The sequence below is a fragment of the Benincasa hispida genome, chromosome 6 (assembly GCF_027475165.1).
Source record: "Benincasa hispida cultivar pf3 chromosome 6, pf3_genome.v1.1, whole genome shotgun sequence".
Lineage (NCBI taxonomy): Eukaryota > Viridiplantae > Streptophyta > Magnoliopsida > Cucurbitales > Cucurbitaceae > Benincasa > Benincasa hispida.
This window is the reverse complement of record NC_143483.1, coordinates 19298406-19317373: the sequence shown is the minus strand read 5'-3', so window position 1 is coordinate 19317373 and position 18968 is coordinate 19298406. Positions and strand designations below refer to the sequence as shown.

General features: G+C 35.8%; 1 protein-coding gene across 1 annotated transcript; it reads right to left on the bottom strand.

Moving 5' to 3' along the window:
* Positions 1-18000: 18000 nt before the first annotated feature.
* LOC150035493 (uncharacterized) lies at positions 18001-18498 on the bottom strand. Its single transcript, XM_090314330.1, has one exon. The coding sequence runs from the start codon at positions 18496-18498 to the stop codon at positions 18001-18003; it is 498 nt and encodes a 165-aa protein (XP_090170456.1).
* Positions 18499-18968: the final 470 nt, after the last annotated feature.

The following is an 18968-nucleotide window of genomic DNA, read 5'->3' as shown; positions in this document are numbered from 1 at the left end:
TTTTTGTAAGTTTTGGGGTCTTCGTCGAGATTTTTTTGATATCCACGAAGTCTCGGCTTAAGTTTAATTTTAATTGTGATTTTTTGAGGTTGGATTAGAATATGAAGAAGCTTTAACTTAATTACTTCAGATTTTGTTTGTTTATAACTAATTTGTATAAGGTCAGATGGTATATTCTTATAAATACCACTGATTTCAAATTGAAATTACAGAATTATCATCATTTTCTTAGTTTTTGGTAAAACAACAAATCTGTACGCAATCTTCAACAAGTAAAAAGAATTAAGATCTTCCCGTGGACGTAGGCAATCTTGCCGAACCATATCAACACCGTGTCTGTATCATCGTTCCTTATCTTTCTTGTTCAATCGAGTATTTCTTTACTGAAAATTGTGCGCCATTCAATTAATTTTCTAATCGCTTCGAGTATTCAGATTACGGAGTTGATCATGCATCGATTCTTTACTATTGAGTAGCCCCGAATACGTCATTTACACCTTCGAGTCGCAATAAGTATCGTTCAAGAACCATCGAGTACGATCGAGTATTAGTTCTATTGTCATCGAGTTGCATTGAGAATTTAACAGAGACTCGTCAGATGAAGAAGGAAATTCTTATCGAGGATCAAGTAGGATGTAGCGGAGCATCAAATTTCGAGTATCGAGGATTTGGCAGAATAATTATGAGCCATTTCTTCATCTCTCCAATGTGATCTTGAGTATTTAGGACTTGTGAAGAGTGATCAACCCAACAATTTTGGTTTTAGAGGGCGTAAAGATCATCAAGGTAATTATTTTTTAAGCTTAAGGATTTTAAAGAAATTAAGACTCGATACTCGTTCGGATCAGAAATGGTTGTTGCAAGGTATGAGATTTAGATGTTTAATGGGAAGGGCGATTTTGGCCTATGGAAGGCCAAAATCAAAGTCATTCTTGGACAACAAAGAGCACACAAGGCCCTTTTAGACCCATCAACATTGCCAACCACTATATTAGCCCAAGAAAGATAAGATATGGAGCTTATAGCATATGAGACTCTGGTTCTGAATCTAAGTAACAGTATTTTGAGGCAAGTAATTGATCAAGGCACGACCTACATGATCTGGTCAAGCTGAAAGGTCTTTTTGCAACCAAGGATCTCCTCAACAAAATGTATCGTAGGGAGAAGTTCTTCGTATTCAAAATGGATTCTGCCAAGCCACTTTCTAATAGTTTGGATAAATTCAAGAGGATAGTCTCAGAGTTTAACAGCCTTGGTGAGAAAATTAACGACGAGAATGAGGCTTTTGTGCTATTAAACTCTCTACCCGAAGCCTATAAAAAGGTGGAGAATGCTCTGAAATATGATAGATAATCAGTCACCGCTAATGCTATCATTTCACTATGAAGAACAAGAGAGTTAGAGCTTCAGTAGGTCAAGAAGGAGCAGCCTAGTGCAGAGGGGTTGTTTTCCAAGGGGAAGAACAAGCAGAACTATTCTAAGGGGAATAAAAATGAGTCAAGTGAAGAGCACAAACTTAAGACAAAGCTGAGATGCAATAACTACAAGATTAAAGGCCACCTGATGAGAGGTTGCTACAGTCTGAAAAGGAAAAACCAAAAAAAAAAAAAAAAAAGAGGGATCAGAAGGGAAAAAACCAGAAGCATAAGTAGTTGAAGGTTTCTACTTTTATTCTGATGCCTTAGCCTCCACCAGAAATCAAACCAACGAAGTCAGTCCTCTTAGGAAGCATGATTGAGTACTTGACTCCAGATGTACTTATCACATGACACCTTTTGAAACCTTGGTTTAATACTTACAAGGGAATAGATTGAGAATCAGTGTACATGGGAAACAATGAAGCCTGCAAGATAAAAGGGGTTGGTTCAATACCCTTGAAGTTAAAGGACGGATCAATCAAGCTTCTAAGAAATGTTAGACATGTACCTTTGCTCAAGACAAACTTGATATCTCTGGTTATGTTAGATTTCATTGGGTGTGAATGCAGATGAAAAGTTGGAGTTCTTGAGGTGATCAAGGATTCCAAAGTTGTGTTGGTTGGTGAGAAGGTCAATGACCTTTACATTGTGAGAGAAGTAGAGATGATGACAAATGCCTACACAGCTTCAGCAACAAGCTTAACAGATCAGGCTGACTTATGGCACAAAAGACTCTCCTATATTAGTGAGAAAGGGATGCAACCTCTGTCTAAGCAAGCAATTCTGCCCAAAGGTATCAGCGAGCACCTTTCTTTTCGTGAACATTGTATTTTAGGTAATGCAACAAGGCAACGTATCACAAAATCTCAGCACACTAACAAATAAGCATTGGACTATATCCATTCTGACCTTTATAGATGATTTTTCTTGGAAGAGCTGGATATAATTTCTTAAAAGTAAAGACCAAATTTTTAGGAAGTTTAACGAATGGAAAGCCATGATAAAAAATCAAACATTTAAAAGGTTAAAATACTTTAGAACCGATAATGGGCTTCAATTTTACAATGAACACTTCGATAAATTTTGTAGTGAGAATGGTAAAAGTCGGCATAGAATAGTGAGGTATTCACCTCAACAAAATAGGGCTGTTGAGAGGTTAAATAGAACCATAATGGAAAGGGTTAGGTGTTTTCTCTCTGATGCTATCTTATGTTAAATTTATTGGGTAGAAGCTACATCCTATACCATGTATACCTTAAATAGGTGCCCTCACACATCTCTAGATTTGCTTACCCTTGAGGAAAAATGGACTAATCATCCTCTTAACCTATATAACCTCAAGGTCTTTGAATGTGTAGGGTTTGTACACCAAAATAAAGGAAAGTTATAGGCCAAAGCAGTCAAGTGTATGTTTGTAGGCTTTAAAAGTGTGTCAAAGGGTTTAAAATGTGGCATCCCGTTGAGAAAGAGTTCATAGTGAGTAGAGACATCACCTTTAGGAAAGAGGAGATGCTTATGCAAAAGGAGAAAAAGGTAGAGGACGAAGAAGAGTCGTCCAACACCAATTGTGAGATGGAGTTACCATCTGAGTAGCCAAATGAGTCTATCCAACCTAGTGACAGAGGAGAAACTAAAGAAGATGTAGGGGAACATGAGGAGACAGCATGTGAGCAACCTAATTTAAGCCAATATATCTTAGATAGGGATAGATAAATGAGAACGATCAAACCGCCAGGTAGATACACTGAAATGAATTATATGATCTAGTCTTAAATGATGTAATAGCTCCAACTAACCAATAACCAACTGCCTTTGAGGGAGCAACAAATTGTGTAAATGCAAGGGATTAGATTGAAGTAATGAATGAGGAGATGCATTCACTAAAGGTGAATAACACTTGGTCCTTGGTTCCTCTACCAAAAGTGTATAAACCTATTGCATCTAAATGGGTTTTTAAACTTAAAGAAGGAGTATCCTGTGATCAAAAGCCTAGGTTTAAAGCTAGTTTGATTGCAAAGAGGTTCACTCAAAGGGAAGGAATAGACTATGCTGAGATTTTCTCTCCTATTGTAAAACATACTTCCTTAAGATTTCTTTTATCCTTAGTTGCCTAAAATAATCTAGAATTGTATCAACTAGATGTCAAAATTTCCTTTCTTCATGGACATCTAGGGGAGATAATCTATATGACGTAGCCAAAAGGATTTAGAGTTAAAGGAAAAGAAAATCTCTTTTGCTTATTCAATAAGTCTGTATATAGATTAAAACAATCACCTAGATGCTTGTATAGGAGATTCAATGACTAATTTCTAGCATTGGGTTAAAAATAAGTTCATTTGACATATGTGCTTATGTAAACACAAGATAATCACTTTCATGTTCTTCAATATTTTCCAGTTTTAAATTTATGTTTTTAGGGGACTCTAATCAAATGTCTTGTGTATTTGACTTATTTATTAATCTAAAATTATGGATTCAAATAATTATCTTTGTTTCGATAAATTTATGCTTTATTGGTCAAAATGTTTGAATAAAAATGTTTAGTCATGAATAGCGACCCTTGTCAAAATACTTGATCGGTCGGGTCGTTACACGGTCTACTATTGATAGACAGTGAGATTTTGATATATTTATGAATAATCTTGCTCATTTTCCTTTATATGAAAACTACTCTTTTTTTAAAAAAAAAAAAAAAAAATTATTTTACATATTATATTAATCTTCATTTGTATTATATAATTAAAACAAATATCAAACCATAAATATCTATTTTCCGTTATATCATAATTCTTATTATTTTTAGCAAGATATTGAAATTGAAATGTAACTTAATATTTATTTATGAAAAAAATCTTAAATTATGATATTTTATTTTGTTGAAAAAATAACATAAAAAAAGAAATTCAAATTGATAAAAACAAATATGTAATATAAGTTCAAATTATATCAAACTAACTATAAATTAATAAATAGTCGTAAGGGCATTCTGGAAATATTATGTAAGTTCAAACATTCCGAGTAGAAATCCCATGAAACAACCCTCGTTATCAAAATATTCTCGGATAGATCAAACATGATAATCTAAAGAGATAATAGACATCTATGATTTTGTATATCTATAATTTCAGACATCTAAGATTTTGATTATCTACCTTCTCAAGAAAAACAAATGGCTCATAAAAATCAAGGTCTTGGATCAACTCTTTTTTTTTTTTTTTGGGTCAAAATTATTTCTTCCCATATTATTTTATTTCTTTAATTTTCATTCTACATAATTTTTAAAATTTTTATTTTTATTTCTACACATATTATTTTTATTTCTTAAATTTGTCATGTTTATTTAATTCTTAATTTTGCAATGTGTATACTTTTTTTTTTAAAAATGAAGAATACGTATAAGTAACCTATTATTTAACTTATTTGTTAATTTATTTATCTAATTTTATATATTATTTGAATTATAAATTCTAAATTTTGCACAAACACACACAATTTTAAATTATATTTATTTATTTCATTTTCCAATAAGTGAGGTAGAAAATATTTGAACCTCGAACTTCTACGTAAATAATACAAGCTTTATGGTAGTTGAAATATGCTACACAACATTTGAAGAATATAAATATTTTGTGTATTCTTATTAGTTTTGCTTCGAGACTAGTTTGTATTAGATAATACGAGCTTTTAATAATTTTTTTTAATGTGTTGGATACGTATTATGTTTTTTTTATATATTATGTAACTAAATTATATCCAAACCATAAAAAGAGAAAAATAACCAAAAAAAAAAAAAGTTTGCAAATAAGTTTTTGCTTTTGTTTCTTTTATTGTTACTGTTATTATTATTTTCTTTTGAAGAAATAAGAAAATTAATTGTTACCAAACATATTCTTATATCTAGTTTTTAGAAAATAAGCAATAGGTAAGGGAAAACAGGATATAAGACACAAAAACATTATCCCGGGCTTATCTCTAGCCTTCCACTAACTTCGTGTAATATCTCGTTTATGCTTAATCATATATCTTTTGGGAGACGACGAAGGTAACTAAAAAGGTCTCCACCTAGTGGACATGTTCCGACACACCCTTGACGATGAAGGTAACTAAAAAGATCTTCCCATGGACGTAGGCAATCTTGCCGAACCACGTAAACACCTTGTCTGCTTCGTCCTTCCTTATCTTTCTTGTTCAATCGAGTATTTCTTTACTGGAAATTGTGGCCATTCAATTAACTTTCTAATTGCTTCGAGTATTCAGATTATGGAGTTGATCATGCATCGATTCTTCGCTATCGAGTAACCCCGAGTACGTCGTTTACACCTTCGAGTCGCAATGAGTATCGTTCAAGAACCATCGAGTACAATCAAGTATTAGTTCTATTGATATCAAGTTGCATTGAGAATTTAATAGACACTTGTCAGACGAAGAAGGAAATTCTTATCGAGTATCAAGTAGGAAGTAGCGGAGCATCAAATTTCCAGTATCGAGGATTTGGCAGAATAATTATGAGCCATTTCTTCATCTCTTCAATGTTGATCTTGAGTATTTAGGACTTGTGAAGAGTGATCAGCCCAAAAATTTTGGTTTTAGAGGGCGTAAAGATCATCAAGGTAATCTTTTTTGGGGCTTCAAAATTTTCAAGAAATTAAGAATCGATACTCGTTCGGATCAGAAATGGTTGTTGCAAGGTATGAGATTTAGATGTTTAATTGGAAGAGCGATTTTGGCCTATGGAATGCCAAAATCAAAGTCATTCTTGGACAGCAAAGAGCACACAAGGCCCTTTTGGACCCATCAACACTGCCAACCACCATATCAACCCAAGAAAGATAAGATATGGAGCTTATAGCATATTAGACTCTGGTTTTGAATCTAAGTGACAGTATTTTGAGGCAAGTAATTGATCATAGCATGACCTACATAATCTAGTCAAGTTGAAATGTCTTTTTGCAACCAAGGATCTCCTCAACAACGTAGGGAGAAGTTCTTCGCATTCAAAATGAATTCTGCCAAGCCACTTTCTAATATTTTGGATGAACTCAAGAGGATAGTCTCAGAGTTTAACAGCCTTGGTGAGAAAATTGACAACGAGAATGAGGCTTTTGTGCTATTAAACTCTCTACCCAAAGCCTATAAGAAGGTGAAGAATGCTCTAAAATATGATAGAGAATCAGTCACCGCTAATATAATCATTTCACTATGAAGAAAAAGAGAGTTAGAGCTTCAGTAGGTCAAGAAGGAGCAACCTAGTGTAGAGGGGCTGTTTTTGAAGGGGAAGAACAACCAGGACTAGTCTAAGGGGAATAAAAACGAGTCAAGTGAAGAGCACAAACCTAAGATAAAGCTGAGATGCAATAACTGCAAGATGAAAGGTCACCTGATGAAAGGTTGCTACTTTCTGAAAAGGAAAACCAAAAAAAAAAAAAAAAGAGAGATCAGAAGGGAAAACAACCAGAAGCATCAGTGGTTGAAGGTTCCTAGAAGCTTGATTACTCATAATCTGATTACTCAATGCAACTTGAAAGTTCAGTAAAGAAATACTCAATTGAACAAGAACGATAAAGAAAGAAGAAGGAGACACAGTGTTTATGTGGTTCAACACTAGGTTTGGTTCAACTGACCTTTGATAGATTAACTTTTAGTTTTTATACAAAACTAAATACCTTAGGATCCATTTAATAGCCTCCCAGTGTCTCTTACCAGGATTAGACATATATATACTAACAAAGCTAGCTGAATATGGAGATCAAGTCTAGTAGAATCATTAAATACATTAGGCTTCTGACTGCTTGACTATAGGGTATGACAACCATCTATTTCTAGTGTTCTTGGTCAGAATCCTTAGCAGAGTTACCTGAGGAAAGCTTAAAGTGCTGAGCAATAAGTAAACTCACAGGTTTGGCTTCATTCATGTTGAACCTTTTAAGGATCTTCTTACAATAAGAGGATTAATTGATGCTTAGAATAGACTCTTCTTTGTTCCTATGGATCTCTATTTCTAGAACCTTGCTTACTTCTATTAAGTCATTCATATCAAACACTCTTTTTAAGAGGTTTTTAACATGGGTAAGATCTTTTTTGGACCTACCTGCCAGAACACGTCATCCACATATATGAGTAGGTAAACTTTGTCTTTGTAAGAACCTGTGTTTACATAAGCACATATGTCAAATGAACTTATTTTTAACCCAATGCTAGAAATTACTCATTGAAACTCCTATACAAGCATCTAAGTGATTGTTTTAATCCATATACATACTTATTGAATACGCTAAAGAGATTTTTTTTTCCTTTAACTCCAAATCCTTTTGGCTACGTCATATAGATTGTCTCCCCTAGATGTCCATGAAGAAAGGAAATTTTGACATCTAGTTGATACAATTCTAGATTATTTTGGGCAACTAAGGATAGAAGAAATCTTATGGAAGTCTATTTTACAACAGGAGAGAAAATCTCAGCATAGTCTATTCCTTCCCTTTGAGTGAACCTCTTTGCAACCAAACTAGCTTTAAACCTAGGCTTTTGATCATAGAATACTCCTTCTTTAAGTTTAAAAATCTATTTAGATTCAACAGGTTTATACACTTTTGGTAGATGAACCAAGGACCAAGTGTTATTCACCTTTAGTGAATGCATCTCCTCATCCATTGCTTCAATCTAATTCCTTGCATTTACACAACTTGTTGCTTCCTCAAAGGTAGTTGGTTATTGGTTAGTTGGAGCTATTACATCATTTAAAACTAGATTCATATAATTCATTTCATTGTATCTACCTGGACGTGTGATCGTTCTCATCTGTCTATTCCTAGCTAAGACATATTAGCTTAAATTAGGTTGCTCACATGTTGTTTCTTCATGTTCCTCTACATCTTCTTTAGTTTCTCCTCTGTCACTAGGTTGGCTAGACTCATTTGGCTACTCATATGGTAACTCCATCTCCAAATTGGTGTAGGACGACTCTCCTTCGTCCTCTACTTTTTCTCCTTTTGCATAAGTGTCTCCTCTTCCCTAAAGGTGATGTCTCTGCTCACTATGAAGTCTCTCTCAATAGGATGCCACATTTTAAACACTTTGACACCCTTTGTAAAGCCTACAAACATACACTTGACTGCTTTGGCGTATAATTTTCCTTTATTTTGGTGTACAACCCCTACATATTCAAAGACCTTGAGGTTATATAGGTTAAGAGGATGATTAGTCCTCTTTTCCTTAGGAGTAAGAAAATCTAGAGATGTGTGAGGGTACCTATTTAAGGTATACACGGTATAGGATGCAGCTTCTGCTCAATAACTTTAACATAAGATAGCATGAGAGAGAAAATACCTAACCCTTTCCATTATGGTTCTATTTAACCTCTCAACAATCCTATTTTGTTGAGGTGAATACCTCATTGTTCTATGTCGAGTTATACCATTCTCACTAAAAACTTTATCGAAGTGTTCATTTTAAAATTCAAGTCCATTATCGGTTCTAAATTATTTTAACCTTTTAGATGTTAGATTTTCTATCATGGCTTTCCATTCGTTAAACTTCCCAAAAACTTGGTCTTTACTTTTAAGAAATTATATACAGCTCTTCCTAGAAAAATCATCTATAAAGGTCAGAATGGACATAGTCCAATGCTTATTTGGTGGTATGCTGAGATTTTATGAAACTTTGCCTAGTTTCATTACCTAAAATGCAATGTTCACGAAAAGAAAAGTGCTCGCTGATACCTTTGGGCAGGATTGCTTGCTTAGACAGAGGTTGCATCCCATTCTCACTAATATGGAAGAGTCTTTTATGCCACAAGTCAGCCTGATCTGTTAAGCTTGTTGTTGAAATGTGTAGGCATTTATCATGATCTCTACTCCTCTCACAATGTAAAGGTCATTGACCTTCTCACCAACCAACACAACTTTGGAATCCTTGATCACCTCAAGAACTCCAACTTTTCCTCTGCATTCACACCCAATGAAGTCCAACATACCCAGAGATATCAAGTTTCTCTTGAGCAAAGGTACATGTCTAACATTTCTTAGAAGCTTGATTGATCCGTCCTTTAACTTCAAGGACATTGAACCAACCCCTTTTATCTTGCAGGCTTCATTGTTTCCCATGTACACTGATTCTCAATCTATTCCCTTGTAAGTATTAAACCAAGGTTTGAAAGGTGTCATGTGATAGGTACATCCGAAGTCAAGTACTCAATCATGCTTCCCAAGAGGACTGACTTGGTTGGTTTGATTTCTGGTGGAGGCTAAGGCATTAGAGTAAAAGTAGGAACCTTCAACCATTGATGCTTCTGGTTGTTTTCCCTTCTGATCCCTCTTTTTTTTTTTTTTTGGTTTTTCCTTTTCAGACTGTAGCAACCTCTCATCAGGTGACCTTTCATCTTGCAGTTATTGCATCTCAGTTTTGTCTTAGGTTTGTGCTCTTCACTTGACTAGTTTTTGTTCCCCTTAGACTAGTTCTACTTGTTCTTCCCCTTGGAAAATAATCCCTCTGCACGAGGCTGCTCCTTCTTGACCTACTAAAGCTCTAACTCTCTTGTTCTTCATAGTGAAATGATGGCATTAGTGGTGACTGATTCTCTATCATATTTCAGAGCATTCTTCACCTTCTTATAGGCTTCGGGTAGAGAGTTTAATAGCACAAAAGCCTCATTCTCGTCGTCAATTTTCTCACCAAGGCTGTTAAACTCTGAGACTATCCTCTTGAATTGATCCAAATTATTAGAAAGTGTCTTGGCATAATCCATTTTGAATGCGAAGAACTACTCCCTACGATACATTTTGTTGAGGAGATCCTTGGTTGCAAAAAGAACTTTTAGCTTGACCAGATCATGTAGGTCGTGCCTTGATCAATTACTTGCCTCAAAATACTGTCACTTAGATTCAGAATCAGAGTCTCATATGCTATAAGCTCCATATCTTATCTTTCTTGGGCTGATATGGTGGTTGGCAGTGTTGATAGGTCCAAAAGGGCCTTGTGTGCTCTTTGCTGTCCAAGAATGACTTTGATTTTTGCCTTCCATAGGCCAAAATCGCCCTTCTCATCAAACATCTAAATCTCATACCTTATAACAACCATTTTTTATCCGAACAAGTATCGAGTCTTAATTTATTGAAAATCTTGAAGCTCCAAAAAAGATTACCTTGATGATCTTTATGCCCAATAAAACCAAAATTTTTGGGCTGATCACTCTTCACAAGTCCTAAATACTCAAGATCAACATTGGAGAGATGAATAAATGGCTCATAATTATTCTGCCAAATCCTCGATACTCGAAATTTTATGCTCTGCTACTTCCTACTTGATCCTCGATAAGAATTTCCTTCTTCGTCTATCGAGTCTCTATTAAATTCTCAATGCAACTCGATGACAATAGAACTAATACTCAATCGTACTCAATGGTTCTTGAACGATACTCATTGCGACTCGAAGGTGTAAATGACGTACTCGGGGCTACTCTATAGCGAAGAATCGATGCATGATCAACTCTGTAATCTGAATACTCGAAGCGATTAGAAAGTTAATTGAATGGCGCACAATTTCCAATAAAGAAATACTCGATTGAACAAGAAAGATAAGGAATGACGAAGCTGACACTGTGTTTACGTGGTTCAGCAAGATTGCCTACGTCCACGGGAAGATCTTAATTCTTTTTACTTGTTGAAGATTGCGTACAGATTTATTGTTTTACTGAAAACTAAGAAAATGATGATAATTCTGTAATTTGAATTTGAAATCAGTGGTATTTATAAGAATATACCATCTGACTGTTATACAAATTAGTTATAAACAAACAAAATCTGAAGTAATTGAGTCAAAGCTTCTTCATATTCTAATCCAACCTCAAAAAATCACAATTAAAATTAAACTTAAGCCGACACTTTGTGGTTATAAAAAAAGATCTCAACGAAGACCCCAAAACTTACAAAAAAAGACGTTTAACAATTTTAAATCTTGAAGGAAAGAACCTCAAGAGTCTATAAAACCCAATTTCAACATCAAAACAATATGGGTAAGCCAAAACTTACACAAAAATATGATGAGTATTCAAGATCTTCCAAGAAAACACATAAAACACAAAATAACTTACCCAAAATATCAATTACAGCGATAATGGCACTAGTGGCAGTGGCGACATCGACAACCATAGACGGGTGACAGGTGTTGTTGTTGAATGGTGCAAATTGTTTAGGTTAACGGCTGGAGTGAGAGTCTTACATGATGAGGGTTTGCGAGAGTGAGAGAGAAATGAGCTTTCCTATTTTACAGATTCTATTCAACAGTAAATATGGACAAACCAGAGCTTCAAACAACGATCCAACCACTTAAAACGAGACACTGTATGTTTCGTTTAGACTGACAAAATTTAGCACGATCCAACGGTTCAAATTCTGGCAATCAATATTTTTGTGGAAGTTGTTGAAAAACTGAACTGCTTTCTTTCTCTGAGTTTCTGCTTCTTTTCAGCCTCCTTTAATTTCAAACACCCCAATTATTTATTTTTTCCAATTTTTTTTTTTAAAGATTCTATCAAATTAATAAATCAATAAACTTCTCAAATGAACTTAATTTGTTCGAAATGTCTTACAACTCATGGTTCTTAATATTTGGAAACATATTCTATTTTATCAATATAAACATTATTGAGTTCTTCATTCATTAAAATGTTATCTATATTGCATTTTGTTATAAAATCGAATAAATGAATCCATGGCTATAGTATGAACACTTTAACTTTATGTGGAGTCATAAAAGAGGATCAAGTGCGGTATCCTATGCAAAAGATGTTTGGATACGACTGAACCACGAAATAGTCACTTTTCTTTATAACAACCTTTTATTGTTAAAACTAACTATTTCAATTTAATGACCTGAGGTAACTCGATCTTAATTCTGAGCTAACTATGAACTATTGTTTATTCGGGATTATCCTTTGATCTGCATAGGTGAGTAGTTCATCAACACTGCTCAATAAGCCTCCCATTTGGGGATATAACCGGATAGATAGTTGGGGGATATAGTCCTACAAATAAGAATTCACTACTACCCGATTTAGGATTAGTATATAGGTTGTTCTCTTAAGTACTTATTCCTGGTCTTGAACAAAGGGGCCTCACCCTCTCATGACCGAGAGGGATATTTTTTATTAGTTGGACTATAAACCAATTGTTCAATAGAGGATCAGCGCGAGGTTAAGGAGCAAGATGTATTTACAAGAGTAAAGCGATAATTTTGACCTAGTTATAAATACGAACAACCTTTGAAGGATCGACTTAATGATTATGCTTAAGTCAAGAGGACAGAAATATATCTACAGTGATGATAGTGCAACTAACGAGATATAATGGTATGTCTTGGTAGTTAACGAATATTCATTAATTCGTTCTAAAGAGTTTAGCCAATTAATCTCAAATCGTTGGAGCTCATGATCTGTAGGTTCATAAGGTCCCTCTACTAGCTCGTAAAACATCACACCTTCAATTATTATATTTGGCGGATTTGAGACGTTCCAATTCGAAATTAAGGTTTGTATTAGTTCAGTTGTCATAGAGTTCCTTCAAGGATTTAACAGAGACTTGTTAGACAAAGAAGGGAATTGTCACACCCACTCCCAGATTACCGTTTTATTTTAGAAAAGGATATGACCGTGGTAGTTACTAGCCTTATTGCCAGCACCTACCACCCAAGCCTTCTAATCTAAATACCAACCTGCTTAAAACATTAGTAATATATGCATACAGCAAACCTCCCTTAAGGTTTTACAAAGATTATATAAATACATGCATACAGCCAAGACATTACATTTACAGAAAAATATTCACAGATACTCCAAACATTCCTAAAGAATCCCTAGTCCCTCTCAAAACATGTGTACATAAACATATCATCAACCTAAGTCTTCTTAATAAGCCGAGTCTTTTGGTGGCAAGCAGCAGCAGGAATCAACCTTGAGGAAACTGACCGCTACCTGAAAAGAGAAAACATAAAAATTTTGTGAGCTAAAAGCCCAGTGAGTGACTATAGAACGTATAACATCAAGCATTACATCACTATAAACATGTAAATATACTAATGAGTAACTCAAGCAATTGTGTCTAAATGTAGCTTTAAACCACTCTTAGACATCATTAAACATCATTAATCCCTAGTTGAGAACGAGCATAAACACTCTAGCTCCCAACGTTTATTACCGGCCAAGAGACCTATACTTTGGCCTCTCATTCATAACTGCCTACATGCACGTAGTCATACTAAGTATCATCATATCTTATGTACTTCTGCTCAGATATCTTCTCAAACTTGTCCTTCAGTATTGAGCTACTAAGGTACCTTCTCAAATGTCCTTCGGTATCAAGTTGGTCAGGTACCTTCTCAAATGTCCTTCAGTACCAAGTTGGTCTGATACCTTCTCAAATGTCCTTTGGTATCAAGTTGGTCAGGTACCTTCCCAGATGTCCTTCGGTACCGGGGTATTTTGTAACATCAAATTAAGTTCCATTGCCTATCATTTACACAATAAGTCATTCTCCTATAGTCGTCCTCTACAAAATCAGAAACTTAACTTTTGTAGTGATTACATGACATACCTTGGCCTGTGTTACACATATACAAGTCGGAAAACATGTGTTAAGTTATTCTCCAACCATTTTTTATTTGTGGGAGTATAAATTCATCATTAATATCACTGTAACTTACTTGATCTTATACACAAAAGTATTGGAGACTTAATTCACTTAGTCACTCACCGCTCGTCATGCTCTTAATGGTTTATACGCCTCTCCTAGATCTTCTTGGCCTGAAAGGACATAATTCCTGATTAAACTACATAGAATTCTTAGTAGAATACCTCAAATAATTCATTTACTAAAGGAACTTTCATTAACAAAGACAGCTCTACTGGTGAGATCCTCATGAGCGAGATCCTTATGGGCGAGATCAGCGAGATCCTCATGAGCGAGATCAGCGAGATCCTTACTAGCGAGATCAAGCTTTTCTTGGCAAACTTTCATCCTAGCGATACTCAGCCCAATTCCTAGCGAGATTTTCTTCTAGAGTGAGATCCTTATCATAAAATCAACAAGATTTACTTTATAAGCAAGATCCTCATTCCCATATCTCGCTATTACTTTCCATAGTGAACTGCTCGTTTGTTCTTCCCAAGCAACTGTCTACTTATGCACCAATTCCCTGTTATAATTTCAAAAATTCATAACTCAAAATTCATAGTCTTTTCAAGAAACTTCATTCTACAAACTTGTTTAGAATTGAGTTAGATTTCTTACCTTAAAATTTCAGTCGAGAATTTCTTATAATTTTGCCTGGAACTTCCAATCTTCACCTCGAGTCCTAATTAACCTGAGATTCTGCCTCCTTTGTACTATCATCACTTCTTGCTCTTCTCCTCCTACAATCTTTCTCTGGCAAGACAGCCTCACAAACTAGATTCTCTCAGTTTTCGAATGGCACTAATTTTACTAAATTTTCTCATGTCAATTACCGAAACCATGCTTTTGAAGTTCTTCTTCCAAAAACTTCCCATCGCCTCCCCAGTTCAAGGGTTAATCACCATGTCAACCCTCACTTACTATGTTTTTCCTTCCCTTCCATCATAATTATTATAAATAAACATGAATTTCTACTTAATAAGTATGTAATATAACATTTCTTTGGCTAAACATGCTTATCTAGGAAACCTAGAGTTTGGGGTTTACAGTCATCCCCCCATTAAAAGAAATTTTGTCCTTAAAATTTACCTGATATATCATTTGAAAAATTGAGGATATGTCTTCCTCATTTGCTCTTCAGATTCCTAGGTAGCTTCCTCGATTCCATGATTATGCCATAGCACCTTCACCAAAGGAATCGTCTTATTTCTAAGTACCTGGTCTTTCTTGTCAAAAATCTCGATGGCCTCTTCCTCGTAAGATAAATCTTTTTTGAGCTGTACCGATTGTGTTTCTAGTATGTGCATGGATCAGGCACATATTTCCTTAGCATTAACACATGAAATACGTCGTGAATACGAGCTAGCTCCATCGGTAACTGCAACCTATAAGCTGTTGGACCAATCCGTTCCACAATTTCATATGGTCCGATGTATCGTGGACTTAACTTCCCTTTTCTCCCAAACAGGAGAAATCCTTTCCATGGGGATAGCCGAAGAAATACCCATTCTCCAACTTCAAATTCTAGTTCTCTTCTTTGCTTATCAGTATAACTCTTCTGTCTATCGCGAGCCACTTTAAGATTATCCCTGATAAGTTTCACATTCTCTGTTGTTTGTTGAACTAGTTCTAGACCCAATAATTGTCGTTGTCCAACTTCGTTTCAACATACTGGGGTCCTACAAGGTCGGCCTACAATGCTTCATAGGGAGCCATTTCGATACTAGAATGGTAGCTATTGTTGTAGGCAAATTCAATCCACGATAAGTGTGTATCCCAACTTCCTTTGAATTGTAGTACACAAGATCTTAACATATCTTCCAGTGTCTGTATAGTTCTTTCCGACTATCCATCTGTTTGCAGATGAAAAGCCGTATTGAAATGCAATTTAGTGCCCACAACCTTCTGTAAACTAGGCCAAAATTTTGAAGTGAACCTCGAGTCCCGATCCGACACTATCGACACTGGGGCTCCATATTGACTGATTATCTTATCCATATAAATCTTAGATAGACAGTCTAGTGTAAAAGTAACTTTTACTGGTATGAACTTGGCTGTCTTGGTTAGTCGATCGACTATTACCCAAATACCATTAAATCCTGAGGGTGTCTTAGGCAATCCAAATAGAAAGTCCATTGTCACATGCTCTTACTTCCACCCAGGCACTGTAAGAGATTGAGTAATTCTGCTGGTCTTTGTCTCTCAGGTTTTATTTGTTGACAGATTATACATCGGTCCATATATTCTTCTATGTCTCTCTTCATCCCAGACCATCAGTAAGATTTCTTCAAAGTTCTATACATCTTGGTGCTATCTAGATGCATAGCATAAGCGGAACTATGTTCTTCCTCTAGAATGGCTTGTTTAAGCTATAGCTTGTTAGGCACACACATTCTCCCCTCATTTTCTAGTACATTGTCTACTCTCAGTTGAAAGTCAACCCTGATGCCCTTACTTACATCATCAGTAATCTTTTAAAGATCAGGGTCTTCCTATTGATCCTGCTTAAGGTTTTCTACTAAGGTAGGCCTTATCTGGAAAGTAGCTATGATTCCTCCTAACGATTCCACTGATAAGGCAGTTCTAGAATTTCTGAACTCCTGCAATAGCATACCTCTTATTGAACCAATAATGGCCCTGAGTCCCGAGGATTTCCTACTTAGTGCATCTGCTACAACATTAGCCTTACCAAGGTGGTACTCCATGGAACAGTCGTAATCTTTAATCAATTCAATCCATCTTCGTTGTCTTAGATTCAACTCTTTTTTATCAAAGATATATTTTAAGCCTTTGTGATCTGTAAATATTCAGCAGCGCTCTCCAAATAGGTAATGTCTCCACAACTTCAGAGCCAAAACAACTGCTGCCAACTCCAGATCATGCGTAGGATAAATGCTCTCGTGTTTCTTAAGTTGACGAGAGGCATATGCAATCCTTTCCCATTCTACTTCAACACACATCCCAATCCTTGTCGGGATGCGTCACAATAAATCTCAAATTCCTTACCTGGAACAAGCAAGGTAAGCACTAGTGTTGATACTAGTCTCTGCACTGGTGCTGATACTAGTCTTTATTTCAGCTCCTGGAAACTATGCTCACACTTCGACGACCATTCAAACCTCATGCCTTTCTTGGTCAGGTTCGTCAATGGAAGGGCTATCTTAGAGAAATCCTCCACAAATCTCCTATAATAACCTGCCAAATCTAGGAAACTGCATATCTCTGAAACGGTCGTGGGTCGTTCCCAATTAACTATTGCTTTCGTCTTCTGGGCATGTACACTAATGCCCTCTGATGAAACAACATGCCAAAGAAATACCACCCGATCTAACCAAAAATCATATTTACTGAATTTTGCATACAACTGCCTATCTTGCAATGTCTTTAATACTATTCTCAGGTGGGTTGTATGATCCTCTCTACTACCAGAATACACCAGTATATCATTAATAAATACTATCATGAATTGGTCCAAGTAGGGATGAAATATCTTGTTCATAAGATCCATGAATACCGCAAGGGCATTTTTCAATCCGAATGGAATTACTAAAAATTCATAATGTCCATATCTTGTTCTAAATGCGGTTTTAGGAAAGTCAGCTTCCCTCACTTTCAGTTGATGATAACCCGATCTCAAGTCTATCTTTGAAGACACCGTTGCTCCTCTTAGCTGATCAAACAAATCATCAATGTGTGGTAACATATATTTTTTCTTAATCGTTACCTTATTCAGCTGCCTATAGTCGATACACAATCTAAGTGTACCGTCTTTCTTCCTCACAAACAATACCAGAGCTCCCCATGGTGATACACTAGGTCGAATGTATCCCTTATCAATTAACTCCTGTAGCTGAACCTTTAATTCTTTTAACAAAGTCGACGCATTCTATACGGTGCTTGAGATATAGGAGGTTTTCCTGGAATTAAGTCAATAGTAAACTCCATCTCCCTGTCTGATGGTAATCTCGACAGTTCTTCAGAAATACATCCCGAAACTCATTTACCACTGGGACATCTTCTGGGTTCAACTCTTTCCCTTGAGCAATCACTACATGAGCCAGATAGGCTTTACATCCCTTGCTCAACAACTTCCGAGCTTTCACTGTCGATATCAGATTCCCCGCGGCTAATCTTTTGATTTCTGTCAGCATTGCATCCTGGGCATTTGATTTTGTGAGCACTACCTCCTTCTTGTAACAATCTACTGAAGCACGATACTTACTTAGAAAATTCATCCCCAGGATAGCATCAAACTCCAACAGTTCTAAAGGAAGTAAACCAGCATAGAAGTTTTGACCATTGATCAGTACCTCACAATGATTATAACATCTATCTACTATTATCACATCTCCCAAAGAGGCAGAGATAAATAACTCTTCAGGCATAGGTTTAACCAACCTATCTATACTAGATGCATACATGTCAGATATAAATGAATGTGTGGCACCAGGATCAAATAAAACATAAGTAGACTGTCCTTATAGTTTGGCCTGGAACTTCCAATCTTCACCTTGGGCCCTGATTAACTCGGGATTTTTCCTCCTCTGTACTTTCTTCACTTCTTGTTCTTCTCCTTCTACAATCTTTCTCCGCCAAGACAACCTCGCAAACTAGATTCTCTCAGTTTTCGAATGGCACTGATTTTACTAAATTTGCTCATGTGAATTATCGAAACGATGCTTTTGAAGTTCTTCTTCCAAAAACTTCCCGCCGCCTTCTGAGTTCAAGGGTTAACCGCCACGTCACCCCTCACTTAATATGTTTTTCCTTCCCTTCCATCATAATTCCTATAAATAAATATGAATTGCTACTTAATAAATATGTAATATAACATTCCTTTGGCTAAACATGCTTAGCTAGGAAAACTAGAATTCGGGGTTTACAACAATTC